Source organism: Semicossyphus pulcher, unplaced genomic scaffold (assembly GCF_022749685.1).
Source record: "Semicossyphus pulcher isolate SPU_LCO1_2020_fin unplaced genomic scaffold, fSemPul1.0.p SCAF_6, whole genome shotgun sequence".
Lineage (NCBI taxonomy): Eukaryota > Metazoa > Chordata > Actinopteri > Labriformes > Labridae > Semicossyphus > Semicossyphus pulcher.
In genome coordinates, this window is record NW_027211737.1 from 13,941,986 (window position 1) to 13,953,223 (window position 11,238).

Here is an 11,238-nt window from a genome sequence, read left to right on the forward strand (position 1 = left end):
ACAACATCAGCAACCTCGTTGAAATATTGTTGTCGCTTTACTCTGGGGACAAGTAAACACATATGCTGCATGTTCATTGAATAAATCTTTCTCTGTCCGAGCCCGACAGACTGTCACTCTCTGGCAGACCAAACTTCAGGAGCAGATGGTGATCAAAGATGCCCTCTGAACATCATGAGACCCACAGAAGCAGCACTAATGGAGGGCACGGTCTGGTGGCCTATTGTCTGAGCCAACTGTTATTCCAGCCTGCAGTGCTGCGACTTGGCTTGCTGCTGTACAGTAGCTGAGTCATTTAGCATCAGTTGGGTATTTGTTGAGATGAATCCTTTGATATTCTCAGATTTGAGGCGACATTTTGCTCTTATAGAAGCTATTTGCAAAGATTGATTTAGCTTAAAAGTTATAAGTAGCTAGAAGAATGTAGCTACTCTTACATTTCTGTACCTGGAAAATTACTCTTGTATAAAATGCTCCTTTTGAGGGAGCTTCATTTTGCATAGAAAGAAGAGCTGACGTAGTTGGCACAAAGTATGTGTTTTAAGATTGCGTTTCCTAATTTGCCTTTGATATTGTTTCAAAACCAGGAAATGTATTCTCATTTCCAATACTCATTACCACCGTCGTTAAAGGAACATTGTCAATCTTGTTTCAAATCTCGTTTAAATTGAGCTATTTATTTTACATCCTAAATTTGGAGGCAGGACAAAATTCTGCACCGCATGTTTCTAGAAATGATAGGCACCAGAAATAAATGTGCACTCACACAAGCTCGCCTTCTCCTTGACTGCTGAGAAAAACATTTCATCTGTACTTTCAAACTCAGTGGTCCTGACCTGCCAGAATGTGAGGGATCTGCACAATGTGGCCACCTGTTGGGTGGCAGCGGGCATATGTCCATAATTACACAGAGATGTTGAATCCGCATACAAGTATGGGAACACTTTTGGTTGCAAGAAATGTGTTCTTTCAGGTCTACTGATTGTCTGAGGTCTAATCATTAAGAGCAATTCTTAAATTGATATTAACAACATTAAACACAAGGGTTACAGTTAGCTTTAGCAGTAGCGTAAAAGGTTCTTTGTGATGAAATAGGACACTGTTGCAATTTTCCTCGAAAGCTTTATAAAATCTCATCTTCTTACTCATAAGATATCCATGACTTTGCTCAGGCTTGATTCACATTTCAGCCTTTAAGAGGAAACACTTCTCGAATCTCTGTTGCCCTCCAGTGTCTGCAAGACTGTATGACATCATAAAACATTGTTACAACATGTCTGTTTTCAGTGAGTTTCTCTGCAAACTTTCGTATCATAATTGCCTTTAACGCTCACATTCACACCTACAGGCAATTTAGATTCACCTATTAACCAAACAAGCATGTGTATGGACTGTGGGGGGAAGCTGGAGTACCTGGAGGGAACCCACACACGCAAGGGGAAAATATGCAAACTCCATACAAAGGCCCACTTTGTCCAAATTGGGATTTGAACTAGGGACCTTCTTACTGTGAGGTGAAAGCGCTAACCGCTGCACCACTGTGCAGCCTGCTTTGAACACGGTAAGAAGAGAAAATGTGGACAAAACAAATAGTTTGCTGTGTTTTTGAAGGAAATTAGTTTATATGGTACAAAGCTTTTGGTACAGAACTTAAAAGTTGCGCAACAACAGCATCTGGCAGGATGCTATTGTTGCGCAACGTGTTAGCAGGACCCCAGAGCTGAAGCAGCTAAATGGAACTCAGCCATCAAGAAGTGATTATTTTTTACATGTGCATTAGGGGATTAGTTACACAGCACTAGTTAGTAGGTGCTAACTAGTGTGGGAATTTTCCAGGGATCTTTAAGCGGGGTAACTTGCTTAAATTTATAACTTATATGGGGGCAATTTATATGAGGACATCTGTTTTATGAGGGCCAAACTCTTGTGTAGAGTACCATTTGTGTGGGTGTTTTGGAGGTCGTGGGGTCAGGGGGCTGAAACTGTATATGCGTCAGAACATTCTGAGTGATAGTCAGAGACTTTCGTACTTCTCTCCATTCTGCATGTAAAAGTAACTAATCCTGACTAAACTCGACTTGATTCATAACATTGAGTTTGTCAGTTCCTCAACAAATTGTCGTCAACAAGGAGAATTTCCCTCACACTAGGATTATGGGTGAAAATGTCGTCTTTAATCAAGATTTATTAGCTCTCTTAGAGGAGAGAGAGAAATGTCTGCTTTTGGTTTCAGAATGACCCTCAGGAGGAGCTTGGCAGGAATAAAAATATGTTATTCTCTGCAGTCCAAAGACCCACACGAGTTCCATGGAATGAACCCTGAAGACTATAAACACCCGAACCAGAACAAAACTCAGTATAAATAGCCAGCTTCAAGACTCTTCTGTGTGCTGCTCTTAACTCACCATGAAGGTAAGTAGATCCCACACTTAATAACAAGGAATTACACCAAGATTTTTCACATTTCAGATCACTATTTTTACATTTACTTTGTTTCTCCCCTCTATCTTCTCTTCCCTTCTCTTCTTTTCTTTTCTTTTCTCTTATTTTTCCTCTGCACTTCTTCAGAATATTTCACAACTCTTTTCAGCAGTCTTGCCATGGCTGCTACTCCTGTTCACTTCCAGAGGGTAAATGTGTTTTCAGCACAACATACTGTAAATGATTGGTTGAGGATTCGTTGCACTCTTTTTTATCAAATTATCTCATTTAAATTTGATTTCCCAGGTTTTGTGCACAGAGAGTTCATTGCCAGTGGGGGTCTTTTGGTGATTGGTCAGAGTGTGATGGCTGCACCAAATTACAGGTCATGAAAATTCATTGATTCATTTCTCTGCTTGGGTGAGCATAACATTAACATTGCTTTTTAGTGATTGTTTTTTTCACTTGATATGTTACAGACCAGAAGCCGAGCCATGGCCGTCTTCGCTCAGTTTGGTGGGAACCCCTGCGATGGAGAACGGACTGAGACCAGGTCCTGTGAAACCACAAAAGGCTGCCCCTTAGACGATGGATGTGGAGAAAGGTTCCGCTGCGGTTCAGGTTAGAACTTAAATTCAGTTCACTCCCATATTCACAATATATTCAACTACTATCACTTAGCTGTCTGTTTGATGACCTTCAGGGAAGTGTGTCAGCCGGTCTCTGGTGTGTAACGGAGATCAGGACTGTGAGGGAGACGGCCTCGACGAACGTGTCTGTGGACTTCAAAAATACATTGTATGTACCAACTCAAATCTCCCACCTAACACTGACCTCCTCGGACTTGGGTAAGTGACAAATCTTGAAAAGGGCGTAGATTCATTAGTGCAGGCAGAACAAGATCACATAAGTAGATACTATGTGCTTACCAAAGGGACACATTTACTGCTTCTGCAGGTTTGATGTGGTGACAAGGAAGTCGAGAGCCAGTGTCATCAACACAAACAGCTTCGGGGGCCAGTGTCGTACAATGTACAGCGGGGTCCACAATTCTATCTACAGAGTACCCCTCAGTATCATCAGATACAGCTTTATGGTGGGTCCTTGTTGTTATAAAACATATTCTCCTCTAAAATGTATGAAGATTTGCAAAGCTTTCTTTAGTCTATGTGATCCCACAATTCTTCTTTTGCTTTTTTATAGGGATGCACGATATTATCAGCGCATCATCTGTATCTGCAGATTATGGCTTGAAAATGACATACTGGCATCAGCTGATATGTCATTTTTCTGCCAATATTTTCCGCCGATAAAAAAACGCTTTAATTCTGCCTAAATGCTCGATGGCTCTCTAAAAAAGCATGACATAATGCTACGACATTAACTCTGCGCAGAGTTCCTAGCCAATGAATAGAAGTGAAACAACTCACAACTCTTACTAGCTAACAGTTAGCTCACATTCTCATCATTTTACTGGATTTAACAACATTAAACATGCCAGAAATACACTCGCAGCCAAAGCCGACGCTAACAGAGAGTAACATAAACATCACTGCAAAACTAACTTACATATTCATGGACACACACACGATAAAAGAGTCTGTCAGCGATCACTGATGTCTCCGTAGTAGGTGCAGTATACAAGTCCGGGCATGTCTCCTGGGTGGGATGCTGCATTCAGGTGCGCTCAGAAACGTGAGTGATCAAACATGAGACCGTTTGTACAACGCCTCTTCTGTAAAGCGTGAAGAAGGGTGCAAGATGTCTGCAGTTTTTGGCCACTACAATAAGAGTAGACATGATATCTATTCCACTACAGGAGAGACTTGATGTTCTCTGCTATTAGATGGAAAAAAACATGTCACTAATATATTGGCACGAAAACGGCAACAAGGGTTGGAAAATATCGGCAAATCGGATAGCAAAAAGGTTCAAACACCTCGGGGGTACAATAACCAGCTGCTGGATATACAGATACAGATGGATCTGTGCATCCTTTTTGCAATAGGATTTACCCACACACCTTGTACATGGAACAACAAACAGAAAGAAGAAAACCAAGCATACACAGTTTAGTAAAAATAATGTATTGACAAAACAAAACAGAACGAACATAGGGTTAATTACACAAACATTTTTTTCCATTTCATTTCTGTTCAATAACAGACTCAATCACCGACTCATAACTCTTTGGCAAAGACAGTTCAGTTAACCTGTGCCTTTCTCAGGTTACAGCTCAGAATGACTTCAGCGATGAGATGTACACCAGTAAATGGCACTACGCTAAGGACGTTGTCAACAGAGAAACGGCATCCGGGACCACGACAGGATATGACAACTATGACTTTCATCAGACAGAGGACAAGACTCAGGTGTGTAGGAACAATGACACTCTAGCTTGCACAGCCAAACAACACACATCATTTTAAAAGGAAAATCAAACCATAAAATGAAAATCACTTTTACTTTACTTCTGTCCTTCCAGACCCACAAGCTTTTGGTTTTGAAGAACGACATAGAGGTAGCTCAGTTCCAGAGCAACTCGCCTCAGTACATCCCCATATCTGAGGAGTTTTGGAAAGCACTGGCCAAACTCCCATCGGTGTATGACTACGCCGCCTACAGGAAGGTTCTGGAGACGTATGGGACACATTATCTGTCTGAGGGAAGCCTTGGAGGCTCCTTCAAAGTCATCGCCAGCTTTGATGAAGAAACTGAAAGACACATGGGTGAGGACTTAAAAATGATCAGAAATTGTAATTAATATGTTAGTGCGAGTATTTTTTAAGTACAAATTGAAATACAACTGTGACAGAAGTGCCAACTGCGTTGTTATCTCTCACACTTATCTTTGACTTTCTTTTCCATTAAACTTTCTGTTTTCCAGTCAGTGAAAGCCGTGAGTACAATGAATGTGAGAGGACTAAACGTTGGGTTTTTATTTTCCCCATCACATCGGTGAAATGCAAAAAGGGTCAAAGTCAAGGCTCATCTTCATCCTTTGGTACTTTTTGGATTTTACTTCTACAAACCTACCAGAGCCTATAAAAGCATTTAAAATGTCTGAATCTATTTGTGTCATCCATCATCGCTGCAATTTTTTTTTAAAACAGATCGTAGCACAAGTCAAGTGAATGAAGTGAATGTGGAGGGAGGAGGCGTCAGCCATATCGCAGCACTGAAGAGACTGCAGCTCAATGATCCCAACAGGAACTGGGAAATGTATTCAAACTGGGCGGACTCTATTCGATCGTTTCCACAGGTCATAAAAAAAAAGGTGAGCAAACACTAAATATGATCTGTATATGCATTGAAAAGTGTCATTTTATCACTAACTTCTTATTCCACCTCTTGTTTCCGCAGCTGCGGCCTCTGTCAGAGCTGGTGAAGGAGGTTCAGTGTGCCGGTGTGAAGAAGCTCTACCTTCGCAGAGCCATTGAGCAGTACCTCTCTGAGAGTGACCCCTGTCACTGCCGGCCCTGCAGCAACAATGGCATGGTTGTCATGAATGGAGCTGAATGCAAATGCATCTGTAAGCCGGGCACTTCAGGACCGGCCTGTGAGCAGGGAACAGAAGCAGAGGGTCAGCAGGGTGAGTGTTTGATTTCAGACCAGTTCTTCACTACTGGTCCTGCTGAAGGTGGTTTGGTATGTTTGAAAAAATCATTTGGGAAGTAATCACTTTGTTGCTTATAGTTAGATTTGTGACATACAGTAGTCTTAATGTATAGCTTCCACCTGCAGCTGGTTAGCTTAGCTTAGCCTACAGACTGGATACAGGGAGAAACAGCTAGCTTGTGTCACAAGGTAAAATAAATGCAGCCCACTTATATACATTCAGCTTCCTTGAGTTTTGTCATAACGGGAGGGTGCCAGCCAACCAAGAAATGTACTGACTACAACTGTACAGTTCAGTTTGCTCAAATTAAAGTGGTAATCTTGAAGACATCAGTTTCGTTCTCTTTGGCGGCACCTATGGTGATAAAGGGCGATTGCAGGAGCATATTTCCCAGATATCCAAACAGTGTTGCATGTGTGACGTCCACGGTTGGCTCCGGTTGTAACTCTTGATTTTCCTCGCTGACGGTCACTTTCCTTTTAGACTGTTTGTTTTCATCTGAGCGTCAGATTTGTTTCTTTTGTTGTTCTTGTTTGTTCAGCCATAGTCGATTACTGTTTACTCGCAACACTTGCAGAGAGACCGGAAAAGCATCCACTTGGCTCTGCCTACCCTCTCTGGCAGACCAACCACTGCTGGGTGATGGAAAACGCGTCACTAACTGGGCGCCGCTTGTGATTTTTTCCACCAACGTCACCACCGACACCCAAGGGCTTTTATCAGTGGTCCATAGGCTCCATGACCATTGTGCTACCTCATTCGGCGATAGATAGTAACAGACATTTATTTAAATGAAAATCTTCAAGATTATCACTTTAAGTGAACCAGAAATATGACTATTTCTGAGCTTTAGAAATGCTGGAAGGGGGATTTACTTTGGACCGAAGGAGGCTAGCGTTTTCCCCGTTTCATGCCAAGTCTTTATGCTAAGCTAAGCTAACCAACTGCTCCCTACAAGATTACATAGAACAGATAGATAAGAAAGAGGTATCAATGTTCACATATAATTTAGATCATAAATTCAAATATGCCGTTTTTCCATTATTTCAAACTTCCTCCTTTAAATGAATTCAAAGTGTAGAGGGAAATGTATTTGAATGTTTATGAACGTTCTCACCGGTTCCTTCCTTTGTACTTCTGCTCACAAAGGAGTCATCCATGGCAGTTGGGCCTGCTGGTCCGCCTGGTCGTCATGCTCTGGGGGTCGAAGTTCAAGAAGTCGTTCATGCTCTAATCCCACTCCCCAGAACGGGGGACAACACTGCATCGGAGAGACCACTGAGACGTCTGACTGTGAAGACCAAGATCTGCAATACTTAAAGTCAGACTGAGTTTCGGTTTCAGTTTGCGGGAAGAATTTTGAAACATTTTTACAACAGGCTACTAATCAATAAGAATTTCATTAAGAGGAACTATCACACTGATTTGTATCAATGTGCAGTGAAGCAACATCCTATTTCTTACTCCTTTTTTGCAGAAATATGGAGCCTCAGTGCTTTGACCTAACTCTTCCAGCAAGTCAGAAATGTGGAAGCCCGCCTGCGCTGATCAATGGCTACATCCAGGTAAAGATGAGACCAAACTTAAAGAACACGGTGGAACAAATTATTGCAAACATTTTTACAATCACAAAAATTGCAACTTCCAGTATTGTTTCAGCATTACCCAGAAGTCTGCAGTATTCTGTTACTCCTCCTATAACAATTTCTAAAAAATACGTTGCTTACGTTAACATGTAGATCATTTGATAAAACCTAATACTTAGCCTCTAAATCACATATGAGACTCATGTTTGTCATTTATATTTTAGTCTCTTAATTTCAGTTCTTTTTAAAGAGGATTCTGCACAAAAGTCAGGACTGAAAAATGTGTCTCAGTCACCTTTTTGTCAACTCCACAGGATCCCAAGGACCTTTACCTTGTGGGCAGTAGGGTTGAGTACACCTGCACTGACGGTTTATATCTCAATGGTGAAAGCATACTAGAGTGCACTGCTGATCAAACCTGGTCTTCCAGGCCTGGACTGTGCACAGGTAAGCACCTATAACTGATTAACAGTTAATTTGCAGTAATCTGCAGTGTTGTGTTTTTTTTAAGTCTACCTTTTTTTCCTCCTCCCAGTCTCAAGGTGCACGCTTCAGTCCCTCGCTGAAGATGTAATAGCGTCTCCTTTAAAACGGGCCTATCACATTGGGGAGGTTGTCACCTTGTCCTGTCCTGCAGGGAAACAGCTCATAGGAGAAGCAGCGATTTCATGTGACTCCAGTCAGAATTTTTCCCCAGACCCAGCAGACATCAAATGCATTCCAGGTAAATTTACTTTAACTTTCATATATGAATTCCTGAAATGTATTAGCAATGTAGGCGAGTGATTTCTATGTATCCCACAGTGAGTATGCAACAACGAAGCATCTCTCCCGTGATGCAATGTAACCCGTGGGAGAGGTCTACCAGAGGAAAATGTGTTTGCAAAATGCCTTTTGAGTGCAGGTATGTCTCCTCTACTTATCATAAAATTGGTCGTGTGACTTTTTGCACATTGAAGTGATTGGATTGATGTGTTCATGTCACCAGTTCATCTTTGGAGATCTGTGCTACTACAACTGCGACAGGGAGATCTGTCCTTCTGAACGTGTGCAAAATGCAAGCGCTGCAGTGTATGGGGAAGAAGCATGTGATAGCAGAGGACAGCGCCTGCATGTGGCCGGAGCGTAACACAACAGGCTGCACCAACTGTCACATGTGGGAGACCTGTGACGGTAGGGACATCCTCAATAATAATCAATAATAAAGCACAGCATTTTGTTTGTAGGCATTCATCTCAATTGTGTCTACGCCATCCCGTAGATCAAACCAACGAGTGTCGCTGTAAGGACTCGGCAGACTGCTTGAGCCCAGGATTAGATGTGTGTATCCGTGCTGGGGAGGATGAAACTGCAGCGGCTCAGACCATGAGTGAGTGTGAAGCAGGACTGAAGAGATGTAAAGGAGAAAAGGTGTCAGTCGTCAGTGTCCTGCCTTGTGCTGCCTGAGGATGGAGGATGTGACCTTATGACCTTCTATCACTACTTTCCTTTACACATTAATCCATTATAACACTTTCCTTATATTTTAACAGTGTAGTAGTAATTTCACCACTTAAACACATTGTAAAAGTACACTGTTGCATGTATATAACTATTATATAAAACTGTATGAAGGAATACAAAGTAAAACACCCGTCAGTTTCTTTTCAGGTTTGTACTTTTTCAGATGGTTTAAGTAAGAGGCAGTGGTATGTCTCAAGTACATGATTACATGAAGGCGTTCTCAATATTTAACTTTTTGTTTGGGTAGCATACACAATACAGTGTGTACGAGTCTGGAAGAAAAATTGTTTCCTGAATGTCCCTCGAGATATCGTCTGAAGCTCTGTGTTCTGGACTGATATGGTCTATTTCCAAAGACTCCCTGTGCCTCCTCAACCAGACAGCGCTCAGCCTGCCAAGCAAACCCCCTGCTGGCGGTCTATTCCTGCTTCTGGCTCGCTGCCCTCTCGCCGTGTGAGCGCATGTGTGTATCTGAACGCGCCTGTAAGAGTGTGTAAAGACACCAGCTAAATACTGTCTCCTCATCACGCCAAAAAGGTTATTGTGTGTTCCTCAGGTGGTGGGTGAGACGAAGGTGCGAGAAATGCACCAGAGCTAGCTTACATGTTGCACTACGATCTCGAATATTTCAGTTTTGCGCTTGCGCGCCACCCACTGGCAATAAATAACGGGTGCGGGAGCACACTCCCCTATTTAACCAGACGTCTACGGCTGGCTCCCTTTGTCATGGATCTAACTTGATTTTCCTCGCCTTCGTTTACAGACTGTTTGCCTTCATCTGAGCGTCGAATTAGTTTCTTTTTCTTTGGATTTTCACTTATTTTTGAACTTGTATCTGTAGTCAACGATCTTTTCTTTGTGTGGTCAGCCATAGTAAATGATAGATAGTGACTTAAAATAAATTTATTTAAATGAAAAGGTTCGACATTATTATTTTAAAGGGGTGTTAGACACAAACTGACATGCAGATAGAAGACATCTAGAGTTTTTGAATGAGAGGAGTTAATAAATATAGATTGGCAGAGAGTGAAGAATAACTAGTGATGTTTAAAGCCACAAAACAGCTTCAATGTACATTAGCATAGATTATTTAAGTGTAAAACTCTACTGGAGGGTTGGTCATGTTTATTTAAAAAGATGTTCACACTCTTGTCTGACACATACTTTCCAAATCTATAATAGCTATTTAATAGAGATGAAATCCAAACAGCAAAGGCCATGGCACACGACTCACATCATTTCCATTGTCAATAAACCATGTGACACCTGTGGAAGCATCTGCATTTATTCCTACACTCATTTATTAGTTTCTTTTTTGTAGTAGCCCCTTTGTAGTGCTGCAAAGCTTTTCTGGTCAGTCGGTGTGAAGAGGTGGGTGAGTCTACTCTACAGTACAAGAGTGTCCTGCTATGACATTGTATGGTGCTACTGTAGTTCACTCTCTTGTGTTTCGCTGTTCTGTGAAAATGACATCTTCAGAAAGTTAACTTTTCATGAGCAAAGCAAAACATGTTTCTTAAATTAGTGAAAGGCTATAACAGACTTTTTCTCCATCCGTAGAGGACACCACAAGATTTATGGTTTCCAACGGACAGTTAAGATATACATTATTTATAGTTTGATGTTATAAAAGTGTTTTCAAAACTGTAATGGTGTCTTATAAAGGATCTTTTCATATTTGTGGATGAGTGTGGGACTTCAGCATATCCCTGCATGCTTTGGGCACGTCACTACTTTGTCAAAGGGCACACATTATTGCTCACTTGCACATCTGAAGGATGTGCCTTTTTAATGATGAGGATGTGTGAAAGAACCACTAATCACTGTAAGCTGAGTTAACTTTGAAGACTCTCGTTTGCTGAGTAAAATAACCTTCATCCTAAAAGTGAGTGAGCAGCTGGATCATGTCAGAGGTCTGGCAGGAGAAATCTCTCTCTCTCTCTCTTTCTCTCTTTCTTTCTCCCTCTATTCCTCAAACCCTGAGTCAATAGAAAGAAAAGCAGCGTTATGCACTTAATAAAAGATTATGCGGCTTTTTTCTCTCACCCGCCTCTGTGTCTCTGTCTGTCTTTGTCTCCCAATAACTCTCGCTGATGAAAATGTTTTCTC

The 11,238-nt window shown here is 41.6% G+C and overlaps 1 protein-coding gene across 1 annotated transcript; it reads left to right on the forward strand.

The window, feature by feature from the left end:
- The first annotated feature begins 2,756 nt into the window (after positions 1-2,756).
- Positions 2,757-11,101, forward strand: c7a (complement component 7a). Its single transcript, XM_069682797.1, has 16 exons — positions 2,757-2,806; positions 2,901-3,042; positions 3,125-3,269; positions 3,379-3,517; positions 4,650-4,793; positions 4,907-5,150; positions 5,309-5,425; positions 5,535-5,698; positions 5,785-6,013; positions 7,190-7,361; positions 7,518-7,605; positions 7,941-8,073; positions 8,162-8,350; positions 8,431-8,530; positions 8,615-8,799; positions 8,888-11,101. Exons 2-16 carry the CDS (start codon positions 2,916-2,918, stop codon positions 9,070-9,072), a joined length of 2,361 nt encoding a protein of 786 aa, XP_069538898.1. The 5' UTR covers positions 2,757-2,806; positions 2,901-2,915; the 3' UTR covers positions 9,073-11,101.
- The last annotated feature ends 137 nt before the right edge of the window (positions 11,102-11,238 follow it).